The sequence below is a fragment of the Populus trichocarpa genome, chromosome 2, assembly GCF_000002775.5.
Source record: "Populus trichocarpa isolate Nisqually-1 chromosome 2, P.trichocarpa_v4.1, whole genome shotgun sequence".
Classification (NCBI taxonomy): Eukaryota; Viridiplantae; Streptophyta; class Magnoliopsida; order Malpighiales; family Salicaceae; genus Populus; species Populus trichocarpa.
Window position 1 is genome coordinate 14,169,659 of NC_037286.2, and position 12,517 is coordinate 14,182,175.

The following is a 12,517-nucleotide window of genomic DNA, read 5'->3' on the forward strand; positions in this document are numbered from 1 at the left end:
GTTTGCTGGAAAATAGTTTTTTTTTGGAAAGTGAATTCTGGGAAAAGTGAATTCTGGGAAAATATTTTTTGATATTTGATAGTGTAATGAAAAATAAGTTGGAAAACACTTTCCAGTTTTTGGTTATGTCATAGAAAATGAGCTGGAAAATAACTTATTAATGTTTTATTTTTCTCAAGTTTATTAAAATAATGAGGAACAAATCTTACAAATTAAAAATTTGAATGAGAATGAAATTGAAAAAAAAATATAATTTCATAAATTATCTCAAATAAAATAAATAATAATCAAAATAATAGAGATCAAATCTAAAAAATTAAAAAAAAATGAAAGATGAAGAAATTAAAATAATAATAATTAACATTTCATAAATTATTTCAAATAAAATAAGTAACAATCAAAAGAATAATGACCAAATTTGATAGATAAAAAATTTCAATAAAAAAATGATAAGGAAAAAGCAAATAGCAATTATAAAAATAAAGACCAAAGTTAATATAAAAATTAAATTTTAAGAGATGAAATTGAAAAATAAATATTCAAAACAAATTATATATAGCAATCAAAAGTTTGAGGATCAAATTTGATATAATCAGCAAATAATGACATTTCTAAAATTTTCACAACCTACGGAAAGTGTTTTCCGCCCAAATTTTCCAGGAAAATACTTTCCTGAAAACTAAGCTAAATTTTCCTTTGACTGGAAAATGTTTTCTGTTGTCCAACTTTTCTAATGGCAAATAAACACAGGAAAGTTTGGAAAGTGATTTCCCGGAAACCACTTTCTAGAAAACAAACACAACCAAAATGGAAAATACTTTCCTGGAAACCAAACCAAATTTTTCTTTGACTGGAAAATATTTTCCGTTGATCGAAAAGTATTTTTAATTGATTAACTTTTTTAATAGCAAACAAACACAGAAAAGTTTGGAAAGCAATTTTCTTTTCGAGAAACAAACATGGCCTAAGAGGGCTCACCGATTGATTCGTGTGTCTTCAAAAAGGAATCACCATGAATTTCAGTACTGATTCCTTTATTTTTCTGGTCTTTAGGATTTTTTATTTTATTTTTATCCCTCAATTTTGTTTTTGTTTGGTCTTAACATTGCTTTGATTCGGAATTATTCTTGGAGATTTGCTTTTTTATGCTTGTATATATATTTTGTGGCTCAGTTAATATTTAATTTAACAAAATAAAATTTAATTTTATTCATTAAAAAAATTAGAGCTTCGATTCCAAATTTGAAGTTTGAAAAAGTATTTAGTCCTTTTTTATATAAAATCAAGAACTGATTTGCATGGTGGTAAATAGAAGAATTCATATTCTTTTTTTTTTTTATTAGATTACTTAATTTTTTTCTTACGTTAAAACACTTACTTCTCTCTTATCTCCTAGATTCACGCTAGTATAGCAAAAAATAAAAGATGTCCAATTATTTTTTTTTATATCAAATTTAATTTTTAATTTTTTTTTATTTTCTAAGGGATCTTTTTTATTTTATTTCCAATATTCATCGTTTGACATATGATTAATTGAGAAATAAGCTTTATGATCTTTTTATAGGATAATCTTAGTCACATAACCCGGTTATAGGCTTAAAAGGTTAACTCAAGTTGACACCAGTATTTTGTTTAGATCTTTTTTTTACAATAATTTTCTTTTTCAATCTCATTTTTCAACATTGAATTTATTAAGAATTGAACTTTATGATTTTCTTTGTTTTTTGTTCTATGAGGTTATTGCGATCTCATGAACTAGGTTAATGGTTTAATGAGTTAGTATAGATTGACTTGAATTTTAAAAATTGAATATTTTTTGATTTTATTTTTTTAATATTTAGTTTATTTAAAAATTAAATTTTATATTTTTTTTATCTTAAAAAAAACATTAATAACACCTAAACATTTTTTTTTATTATTTTTTCCCCTGTTGCGGAACATCTCGAGCCACCTATGTACTTAATTTAGAAAATCTCAATGCATAGAAGAAAGTCGGCAGTAATTTGTTATCTGATGAGTTATATTTAGATAAAAAAAATATTTGGATAAGAACATTTTCTACATTTGCATGTTTAAAAGTTTATTTGTAGTATGGTTGCGGTTATTTTTTAAAATGTTTTATACTAATAAATGTATCAAAATAATATTTTTTTTATTATTTTAAAATTATTTTTGATATCAGTGCATCAAAATAATTTAAAAATATTAAAAATATATTAATTTTAAAAAAATATATAAATTTTTTAAAAATATTTTTAAACATAAAAATAGATAAATACTTATCCCCTCCTTGCTCGAAGAGATAAAAGTGATGCCATCGAGTACAACGTTATTGACCGAATGGAGAGGATATTTTTGGCACTGTTTATGGGAAGGGAAAAAAAAAAAAACAGAGAAGATATCATAATAAAGTTGTAAGCACAACAGAGCTCCAGCCTCGAGTAACCTATCCAATCATAAACACCATAGATTGGCTATCCAACAGCCACATCAGCATTCTATCTACATGGAAGGAATGTGTGGTGCTCTTGCTTAGACTTGGAAGAAGATCCATCTCCACAGTCTAATCAAGAATTTATCAAACAGTGACTTTCCCTGGTGACCTTGAGAATCCTCTCACAGGACAAACAGTGCAGTGACCTGTAGGGATTCACTACAGTCATGGCTTCAACTTCCTCCACACCCCTGTCAATCTCCTCATCATCAAGCCTTATTGATGCCAAGGCTTCTCGCCTATCAGCAGTTGCATCGCCACAGTGTGTGAGCCTCCCTACACTCCCCCCTCCTCCTGTCCAGCCTCGAAACCGCCCCTGGAAAGCCGCTGCTTATTGTGAGTCTCAAATAATACACATACATGTAGACACTTCGCATTACATATCAGACACACAGATGTTCTGTTTTATTCACAGTGATTTTCGATTTTTAATTTCAGGTCGAAAGATCGCTCGCAATGTTATGACTATGGCTACAGGAGAGGCCCCAGTAGCAGTCGCTTCAACTGATCTTCCAGAGATTGTCAAGACAGTTCAAGAAGCTGTAAGAAATCTTCCTCTCATGAAACGTGCTTTAATTAAGTTTGGCAAAATTTTTATTTGAATCTGTTATCGGTGGACAGTGGGATAAAGTTGAAGACAAATATGCAGTGAGTTCAGTTGTAGTAGCTGGTGGAGTTGCACTTTGGGGCTCGGCTGGGTTTATCTCGGTGAGCTGCTTCGCCAAATGCACTTTTTTCCCAATGTTATTTCTTTAAGTCCCCTTACCTGCCTTTGGCATTGATCTTTCCCTTTAAATTAAATTGAAGAGGTTAAAGTGTTCCTGTACCAGGCAATTGAGAGACTTCCTTTGATTCCTGGGGTTCTTGAGCTTGCTGGAATTGGCTACACTGGAGTAAGTAGTAATTTCTCAATTTTTCTATTTTGATTTATATAAGAAGACAAATTATATTAAGTAGATTTCATTTTCCTTCTTACATCTGAAGGCTTTGATATCATCAACATCCACCAAATGCCTCCAACGTTGATGGAATATTGTAGGATATAGGAGCCTGTGCGAATATCAGCACATCATCTCAACAATCTTCAACTTAATTGCTCCTTTTTTTGTCTATGATGTCTGAAAACTTAAAATTTGTTGTTTATACAGTGTGTGGCTAACAATATAATATTTTTCTAATGTGTCATACATCACCTGTTTTTCTTTCCAGTGGTTTGCATACAAGAATCTGGTTTTCAAACCTGACAGGTAAGTGTATGCTTGCTACACAACCACCTAGAAATTGGTGCAAAAATGCATCATGTTTGTCTCATTAATTTTATGTTAATACACATGGGAAAATTGCAGGGAAGCTTTGATTGCAAAAATAAAAGACACATACAAGGAAGTAATTGGTAGCAGCTAAAGGAAGCCAGTTGAAACACTGCTGCAATTAATGAGATGAACTTTCGGTTTTCTCAAAAAGAAAAAAGGAATCATGCCGCTTTGTGCATGAACATGTTGCCTTGCTTCATTTTGTTTACATAAGCTTCTAACCAGAGTAAATCCATGTAATGTACCTTTATCTTGAAGATACATGTAATTAAATATTTTGCTTCCTCGCCCTTGGAATTAGTTATGCCCATAATCACCTTCTAGGTGGAAGGTCTAGAGCAGCTATATTTATCCAAGTACCTTGCGGCTATGTTTTGCTCTCTCCCTTTGTGTGCTAGCAAAGCAATTCAGCTTGTTTCTTTGGGTTTGCAATGTATGAAGACTCCACATCAAAATTTTGTATTGCCTAAATTAGAGAAGAATCTGACCAAAAGCATCTGGGAAACATTTACGAGCATGAAAATGAAGCGTTTAATGCTGATCCACTGAATAAATGAGGAATTCTGGATATTAAAGGGCTGGTGAGTGTCGATTGTCTGCACAACACTTCTTTCAATCTGAGGAAGGATGAGGGAAAAAATGAAATGATGTCAAACTGCTCGAGTCATGACATACAAAAATTTAAACCGCGACTTGCAAGGACCTGATATACTTCCCCTTTTACTGAACACACACCACAAGGTCTTAACACATATAAGGATTTCATTATTGCAGTCTTAAAAATATCGACCTCGGCTAAATATATATCGTTCAGTTCACCATTCACAACAAAAACTATGCTTGGCTTGGCGACTAAACAAGTTCACAAAACGATGGTTTTCATAAATCTGAGGCTCTAAATGTAGGCAAAGAAAAGAGTTACCCAAATTTTGTTTTACAAGAATCTGTTGCCAGAATTTCTTATAAAAGGTAGAAGGCTGCGCTGTCTTATAATCCAGAAAGCTAGAGCATTAAACATTTTAAGTGTAAATTATGTTTGCAAAGCTAGTGCATGTCAAACTGCTCGAGTCATGACATACAAAATTTAAACCGCGACTGCAAGGACCTGATATACTTCCCCTTTTACTGAACACACACCACAAGGTCTTAACACATATAAGGATTTCATTATTGCAGTCTTAAAAATATCGACCTCGGCTAAATATATATCGTTCAGTTCACCATTCACAACAAAAACTATGCTTGGCTTGGCGACTAAACAAGTTCACAAAACGATGGTTTTCATAAATCTGAGGCTCTAAATGTAGGCAAAGAAAAGAGTTACCCAAATTTTGTTTTACAAGAATCTGTTGCCAGAATTTTCTTATAAAGAAAAAAACACCCTCATCTTGTGGTTAATCTCAAAGTCTAAACAAAAATTAGATATGCGCCCTGCATAAAAGCAATGACAAAAGCTAGTTAAAACTCCATGGACCCATGTAGAAGGCTGCGCTGTCTTAATAATCCAGAAAAGCTAGAGCATTAAACATTTTAAGTGTAAATTATGTTTGCAAAGCTAGTGCAGCACCGTTTGAAAGTGGTGTAACAAGATAAGCCTCTAGGAATAGAAGTGGGACAACTGAATATGATAATGAAAAATACCCAAGATAAATAACTGTTGAAGAATCCATACTAAACAAAAGCCTGATGCCTTATAAAATAAGAATTAATTTATGACCAATTAGTTCTTATTGTTTGATATGGAATCTTTGTAAAATAAGTAAGTCAAAGGTTGCCGTATAATTTTCCAATAGCATTAAGGACTCCTTATAGTAAATGAAATCCATAATTCTTAAGGAAATAATATCTTTTTTGTTTTCGCACTTTGCTCGCAAAGTCTAGGCCCAACTTCAAACATGTTGTTCTCTCTTGTACGGATGAATTAACGGGCCTACCATATATGGATAGAAAAGTACAAATGTGTATTTTCCAACCCAATTGGAATCACATCCAAAATTCTTTTGTAGCTCCAAATATGAACCCAAAGGTAGACAAAGGCTTAGATCGGAAGATTTGAACCTTTTTAACTCAAACCTCTTGACTTAGCCCATCAAACTTCTCTTGGATCCACTTCGTTTTAGACCTTAAAATAGACCCGATAGACACTCTTAATGAATTCTTTGATATCGTAGCCAAGATCGCATCATGAACCTATCTAAATATCATTTAACAATTTGTTCAGGATATTACTTTAATTTCACCAAATTAGCCAAAACAAATTCTGATTCTGTTATAGAGATGCGAGCTTGGATTATTGTTTACATATCATTCCAACTCTGGACTGAATTTGGCGGAAAATTTATAAACCAAGTAAAAGCATCTCCAGTTAAAGAATTTGAAAATGATATTAATTTTAAAAAGTCAGAATCAAATACTTTCTTACATTGGCAAAAAAATCTTGCTATATGTTCTCTAGCAAACACAGTTCTTTACCATTAAATAAAGTAAACTTTAGAAACTTGAAATTATTAGGATAAATATATATTCTATCAAAGTAATCTAAATATGGTTTTTTATATATTGGCCTATGTATTTGTTAAAATCTAAGTCTATAAGCTTATTTACCTAGAATATACTCTGGATTAATTTTATTTGGAAGTACATTTATTTCGAGGTTATTTGGAATCATAATCTCATCTATATCTTTTAGTGATGAACTCTTACAATTAATAAATTTATTTTTTGAACTACTCTCGGCTTCCTCTATTATTAAAGGCTTCCCATTTTGTTTATGATCATACTTCCAATGATTTGATTCTTTTTCAACTTTCTCATCTAAATGGTTTTTAATTTTAACTACCATTTATTTAGAAATATTATTCACTGTCTCCAACATAGTATAATTAAAATAAAAAATCACTTCATCATTTTCTTTTTCTTATTTTGGTGTTTAATTTTGCATTGACATATTTAATAGCCTTAATCATTCTCTTATAATATTCTTTATTCATGTTTTGTAATTTTCCTACTTCATACTCTAAACTTATTTCACCTTTCTGTCTTTTTCTAACATTAGACTCTAGAATAGCATGAGTTAATCACTCATTCATTGCTACAATTATATTTAAATGATATTCAATCATTTTTATATTGATTTTATATTCTTTTTAGTTTTTTCATAAAGACATTTATACCTCTCTTCATATTTTGTATTTTTCCTACTTTATGCTCCAAACTTATTTAACGGTTTTTTCTTTTTCTAACATTAGACTCTAGAATGACATGATTTAATCTCACATTCATTACTACAATTATATTTAAATGATTTTCAATCATTTTTATATTGATTTTATATTTTGTTTTTAGGTTTTTCAGAAAGATATTTATACCTCTCTTCGAGTATCTTATTTGCATCATCCACTCTCCTTTAAGAGTAAATATCTCTCTTCTATAGTCATAAACTTGTTTCCTTTTTCATTTTATATTTCTCCCCCTTAAAGGATTGATTATTTATTTCCTTGTTTAATAGAGAGATCAACTAATTGTTCTATTTCTTCTACATTTTCCGGTAATATTAATATTTTTAGTACCATAGTTTCAAAGAACAAATATGACACTCCTAGTGTGGTTGCCAATTATTTTGTAGGTTTTTTTGTGTCTATCTCAATTAAAAGGACTTTAATTTTATCTCAAGTTTGGATAATAAGTCTAATTTATGAAATTTATATTCTAGACCTTCACCAGAACTCTAGATTTGTAATTCTAGACTTATAGCAATGTCATAACATAATTTAATTAATGAGAAGTAATGAAATATTTTTAATGCTATGAATGTAAATAGGAACTTTAATAATTCAAGATTAAAGAACTTATACTCATTGAATGATATTTGGTTTGATTACAACCACGAACTGAAATGCCTTGACAAAAAAGCATGAACTAATATTTTTGGTGTTTTCTAGATTTCATAATAATGAAAATTCCAAGCTTACTAGATTACAAACCTACTAATTACAAGCCAACAAGTTACTTGCCTGTTGATTAATTACTACCTAGTAGCTGATGTGAAATTTTTGCAAACTTGATTGAAATGCAGTGCAATTGTTATTGGGTTGTTCGGTTGTTATTATGTTTTATTGTCCCCTTTTTCTTTCTTAGCCTTTTTTAAATATGGAAAACTATAGAAAACCACCAAGTAACCACACATCATCTTCATTTTTTCTAATTCTAAGGATGCACAACTTCAATTGCTTTCTCTATTAATCCACAATTTTTCTTTGATAAAATTGGACCATTTTTATAATGTATCCTAATCCTCCTTTCATTCATTCTAAACTTCATCATTCCCTTGTGTATCATTATGGCAACTCAATGACCAAATCATGTACTTCTTAATTTGGCCCACACTTGGTTACATACTTGTAGAAATAAGTCATATATACCAAACCAAATAGAAATATGTCATTACCTAACCTAGTTGCTTATTGAGGACCTTGCCGATCGATACACCCATCCACAAAGTAGATGGATGGCTAGCTAACAAAAACCAGTCCTAACTAGATGAATAAAAAGTATAGTAAGCACCCCTCCCAACACAAACAACAATATATCTGCATAACTTGCCGAAACGCATATCATGGACAATCACTCCATTGCACAAATCAAGGAAAGACTAACCTACAAATTAGAGCCCAAAAATATCAAGATCGATCAACAACAAACGCACTTTGAATTAAATTAATATTAACAAACGCATTTTGTAATACAAGAATTAATTGATATTATTTTTTGATGTTTTTAGATCATTTTGATGCTTTAATTTTTAAAAGATAAAAAATTATTATTTTGATATATTTCTAAGTGAAAAGCACTTTGAAAAGCAACCGCAACCACACTTCCAAACAAACTAGAAGAAATTATGTTTTTTAGACGTTTGATTCTTATTATTCTAGTGAGGAAACAATAAAATAAAAATTCCCAAGTGTGGGCATAGGCTTTTTATTATTATTATTAAGACGAGATGCTTGTTTTTTTTTTAAAAAAAATATTGCGACAAGTAGCCTATAGTGATAAGTGACCTGCATTATTTGATCCGTCGGATGATTGAAAATCAGGATAAGTTTTTGGACCCTAAAAACCTAATTTTCAACTCTTTCTGCTTAAAAACACTTTTAAATATAATATGATCCTTAAAAGAGCACTTAACAACCTCAAAACACCCCAAAATCACTTTAAAAATAAAAATCAATCGAATAAAAAAACAAATGGATCCCGATCTACTCTAAAAAACAAGGAGATGCCATCTTCATTGAACTATTCTCAAGAAGAAAAATTCATTGACACAAAGATCGCTTTTATTTTTGTGTATGGAATGTAACTAATTGATAACTTTCTCTCTATTTCGCTATTTTCTAGCAACGTTTTCTTTCTTTTCTTAAATCTAAGGACTAAAAAATAAATAAAATAAATTTTTGAATCAAAATCAAAATTTTAAGACTTTTGAGATTGGTCATGCATTTGTTTTTCATGCTTTACATTACAGTCCTCTCTTTAAATATTATCTTTCTACAATAATTTAAAATTTTATATGATGAAATTAGGTCAGAGAAGAATTCAATAAAAAAATATGGAAATAAAATTAAAAAAAATAAAAAAAATGAAAAGAAAAAAAATGAAGAGATCACGATTCATGAACAATGAAGCTCTTTTCAGCTATTAGTATAGAGTTAGTTCCAATGCCTAAACGTAACACTCATAATATACACCAATCATTTATAATTATTTGGGATCCACAGTCACCACTTATTATTATTCAACATATTAATTTGTATGAAATTCTAGTATATTTCATTTGTTCATAAATTCTTTTACACGGCTTAATTGAGAGGAGTTTTTTTTACGTTCATACATGGATATATAGGAATGCATTGTTGCAACAAAAATACAATATCTATTTGCAAAGTATGCAGCTCATCAAACTTCTATCTTGGGAATGCTAAAAGCTGATGAACAGCTATTTTTTTTATTCCATAAATATCGTTCCACACGGGCAGTCATGAACGCTTCAATTCTGGTAGAAACTGGTAATGCGTACTCCAATTTCTGCAAAATGCAATTTTAAGCAGTAATCTACTTGAAGAACTCCATGACCCAAAAATTACAAACAAAGGTTTCAAATTTGATGCCACGGAATCCAGCTGCAGTGGCCAGGGCCATGAATTCATCTTCAGTCCGTTCTTTCCCTCCTGGGTTTTGAGACATCATCATCAGTACATCAAGTTGCGAGATCGCTTTCGCAGCAGGGCTTGTCTTGGCCGTGACTGGAAGAACTGATTCCATAACAATTACCTTCCCATCCTCTGGAATAGCTTTGTAGCAGTTCTTCAACAACTTCAAGCAGTGATCATCACTCCAATTATGGAGTATCCACTATAAGATTATATATCCATTAGTCGTTATTAGTGATTTTGGTGTCTAAAATTGAGCAAGTAGATTATATGCCGTCAGAATTTTGGTACCTTCAGGAAAATGGCATCTCCTTTGGGAACACTTTCAAACATATCTCCTCCCACGTGCTCCACACCTGCATGAGAAACCAGTTCCCACATCTATGACCAAGTCTTTCATTGTCTAGTCTTTTCCTTATCCTGTAAAGCCTGTGATTCTCTGCAAACTTCTCTTCTTTTCTTTTGGGTTCACTGAAAACATTTTTATGGGTAAAGTATATGTGTGGCTTGTCATGTTTTAGATTGTGGCACCTCAAATTTCAGATTTTGGTCGTACGAGGTTTGAAGTTTCAGGCAGATTCATTAATGAATACGGAGCATGTTATCATGTTTTCCTAAATTCTCTCAATTTGTCAATTTAATTTTCCCACAGTGTTTGATTAACCTTAATCACTGACAGAAACATGAGCAAGTATCAGCGGAACCAGAAAGAATAAAATTTAACAATTACCATGAATTAAACGTAAGGAGAGGAGGAACAAAACATACCAGGATAGGCCGGCGCATGCTCTATAACATGTGGCAAGTCGAAATTGATACCCTTGATCTGGGGATATTTAGACGTTACTGCCTTCATAGTGTGTCCCAAGCCACCACCAATATCAACCAGCTGTTTCAGGTTCTTGAAACCATTGTATTTCTCAAGCATATTTCCATTTACAACAGTGGTTTGGTTGTACATAGCTGTGTTGAATACCTGATTGAACCTAGGGTCCAAGCCATTGTACTCAAAGGCATGGACTCCATGGACTCTGTGAAACGCAACTCCTCCTTCAAGAACTGCATCTTTTAGTTGAGACCTAGCAGGAAACGGATAAACATTGAGATTAGCTAGCTGCCCTTATCAACAAAATAGAGAGAGACAGGGGAGAGAAATGATGATAAGAGGTACAATGTTTACTAATATTATTATAGTAAATTGAAGCAAGCAAAAATTAAATAGAAAAAATGTGACAATAGATAGGGAGTGACAAACCAGCTCTGTAAGATGACGTTTTCATGATTCAAGGCCATGAAGGGGGCCAAAGAAACACCATTTTGGTTGCGCACAAAGTACATGGACACAGGAGCCAGACTGTAGAACCTCTCCGAGCCATCGACAAAACAACAAAGCACTTGGTGGCTAGCCAAGAGCCTTAGAATACGGTCCACCATCTTTGGTGTATCGGGGTTATCTGTGGGCAACTTGGCTGCGATATCTGCAGCAGAGAGTTTGACATCTGGACCTGCTTTGGCTATGATCTCAAAGATGCCAAGCTGAATCGCCGTGTGTAGAGTCATGGGTAGCACTGAGCTCAAAGCTAGTTGCATGGCATATCCAAAGTTTTCATCTTTCGCTTCATCAACTTGACTGACGTGGTTTTCTATAGAAGATGCCATAATGTTTTTTGAGGATGTCGATCAATTTTAGATAGAAGAAACCGGATGGGTTTATGAATATTCGGCTTCAAAAGTATTTATAATGGAAGATTGGATGAAATAGTTGACAATGAAGTAATCTTTTTATTAGAGGTGTAAAAAAAAACTGAAAAACTGATTTAATCGAGATTACTGAAAAAAAAATAACACAAAAACAAACTATTCTTGTAAACTATAACAAAAAAATAAAAGAAAATGTCGTAAGAACAATGTTTAACTAATACAGTCATTAGAGTAAGAACAATGTTTAACTAATACATTCATTAGAGATTGTGTTGTAGTTGTAAATGAGTTTTTTAACATTTATATAATATTTTTTTAGATATTTAAATATAAAAACATTTAACTTGAACTCATTAGAGCTAACATGAAAATAATCAAAAGAGTAATAGGTTGTCTGACGCGATCGACATGTAATAGTTTTAGTGTTTTAGAAGAAATTATGTTGTTTAGATGTTTGATTTTTATTTTCTAAAAAAAACACACTTGTAATGCTTTTGTTTCTCTTTTTTGTATTTTCTTTTAAATGATATCAAGAATCTAGTTGCATTTTAGCCCCTTTTTTTTTTTTGCTGAAAAGTAGTTTTTATTTGGAAAGTGAATTCCGAAAAAGTGAATTATTTTTCGATGTTTGGTAGTGTAATGAAAAATAAGTTGGAAATACTTTCCAGTGTTTGGTTATGTAATGGAAAATAAACTGGAAAATAACTTATTAATGTTTAAGTTTTTTCAAGTTTATTAAAATAATGAGGAACAAATCTTACAAATTAAAAAATTGAATGAGAATGAAATTGAAAAAAATATAT

At 31.3% G+C, this 12,517-nt stretch overlaps 2 protein-coding genes across 6 annotated transcripts in view; one reads left to right on the forward strand and one right to left on the reverse strand.

The window, feature by feature from the left end:
- The first annotated feature begins 2,456 nt into the window (after positions 1-2,456).
- LOC7478806 (protein CURVATURE THYLAKOID 1B, chloroplastic) lies at positions 2,457-4,189 on the forward strand. Of its 2 annotated transcripts, XM_002301411.4 has the most exons (6): positions 2,466-2,830; positions 2,933-3,036; positions 3,116-3,202; positions 3,325-3,387; positions 3,704-3,741; positions 3,841-4,189. In XM_002301411.4, the coding sequence occupies exons 1-6, from the start codon at positions 2,662-2,664 to the stop codon at positions 3,896-3,898; spliced, it is 519 nt and encodes a 172-aa protein (XP_002301447.1). In that variant the 5' UTR covers positions 2,466-2,661; the 3' UTR covers positions 3,899-4,189. The 2 variants fall into 2 exon arrangements, with proteins under 2 accessions (XP_024450503.1, XP_002301447.1); XM_024594735.2 differs by lacking the exons at positions 3,704-3,741; positions 3,841-4,189 and adding an exon at positions 3,479-3,702 and having other exon boundaries at positions 2,457-2,830.
- A 5,590-nt stretch (positions 4,190-9,779) lies between these two features.
- LOC7487746 (caffeic acid 3-O-methyltransferase) overlaps positions 9,780-12,517 on the reverse strand; it is a 132,944-nt gene continuing 130,206 nt past the window's right edge. For 3 of the 4 annotated variants that reach the window (XM_052450458.1, XM_052450459.1, XM_052450460.1), the window contains exons 2-4: positions 10,782-11,092; positions 10,305-10,369; positions 9,780-10,215 (exon numbers count right to left, since the gene is read on the reverse strand). In XM_052450458.1, the coding sequence (XP_052306418.1) occupies positions 9,916-10,215; positions 10,305-10,369; positions 10,782-11,092 (676 nt within the window). In that variant the 3' untranslated portion in view covers positions 9,780-9,915. Of the gene's footprint in view, positions 10,216-10,304; positions 10,370-10,781; positions 11,093-11,268; positions 11,739-12,517 lie in introns of those variants that run through there. The other variant, XM_006386597.3, reaches the window with a different exon arrangement.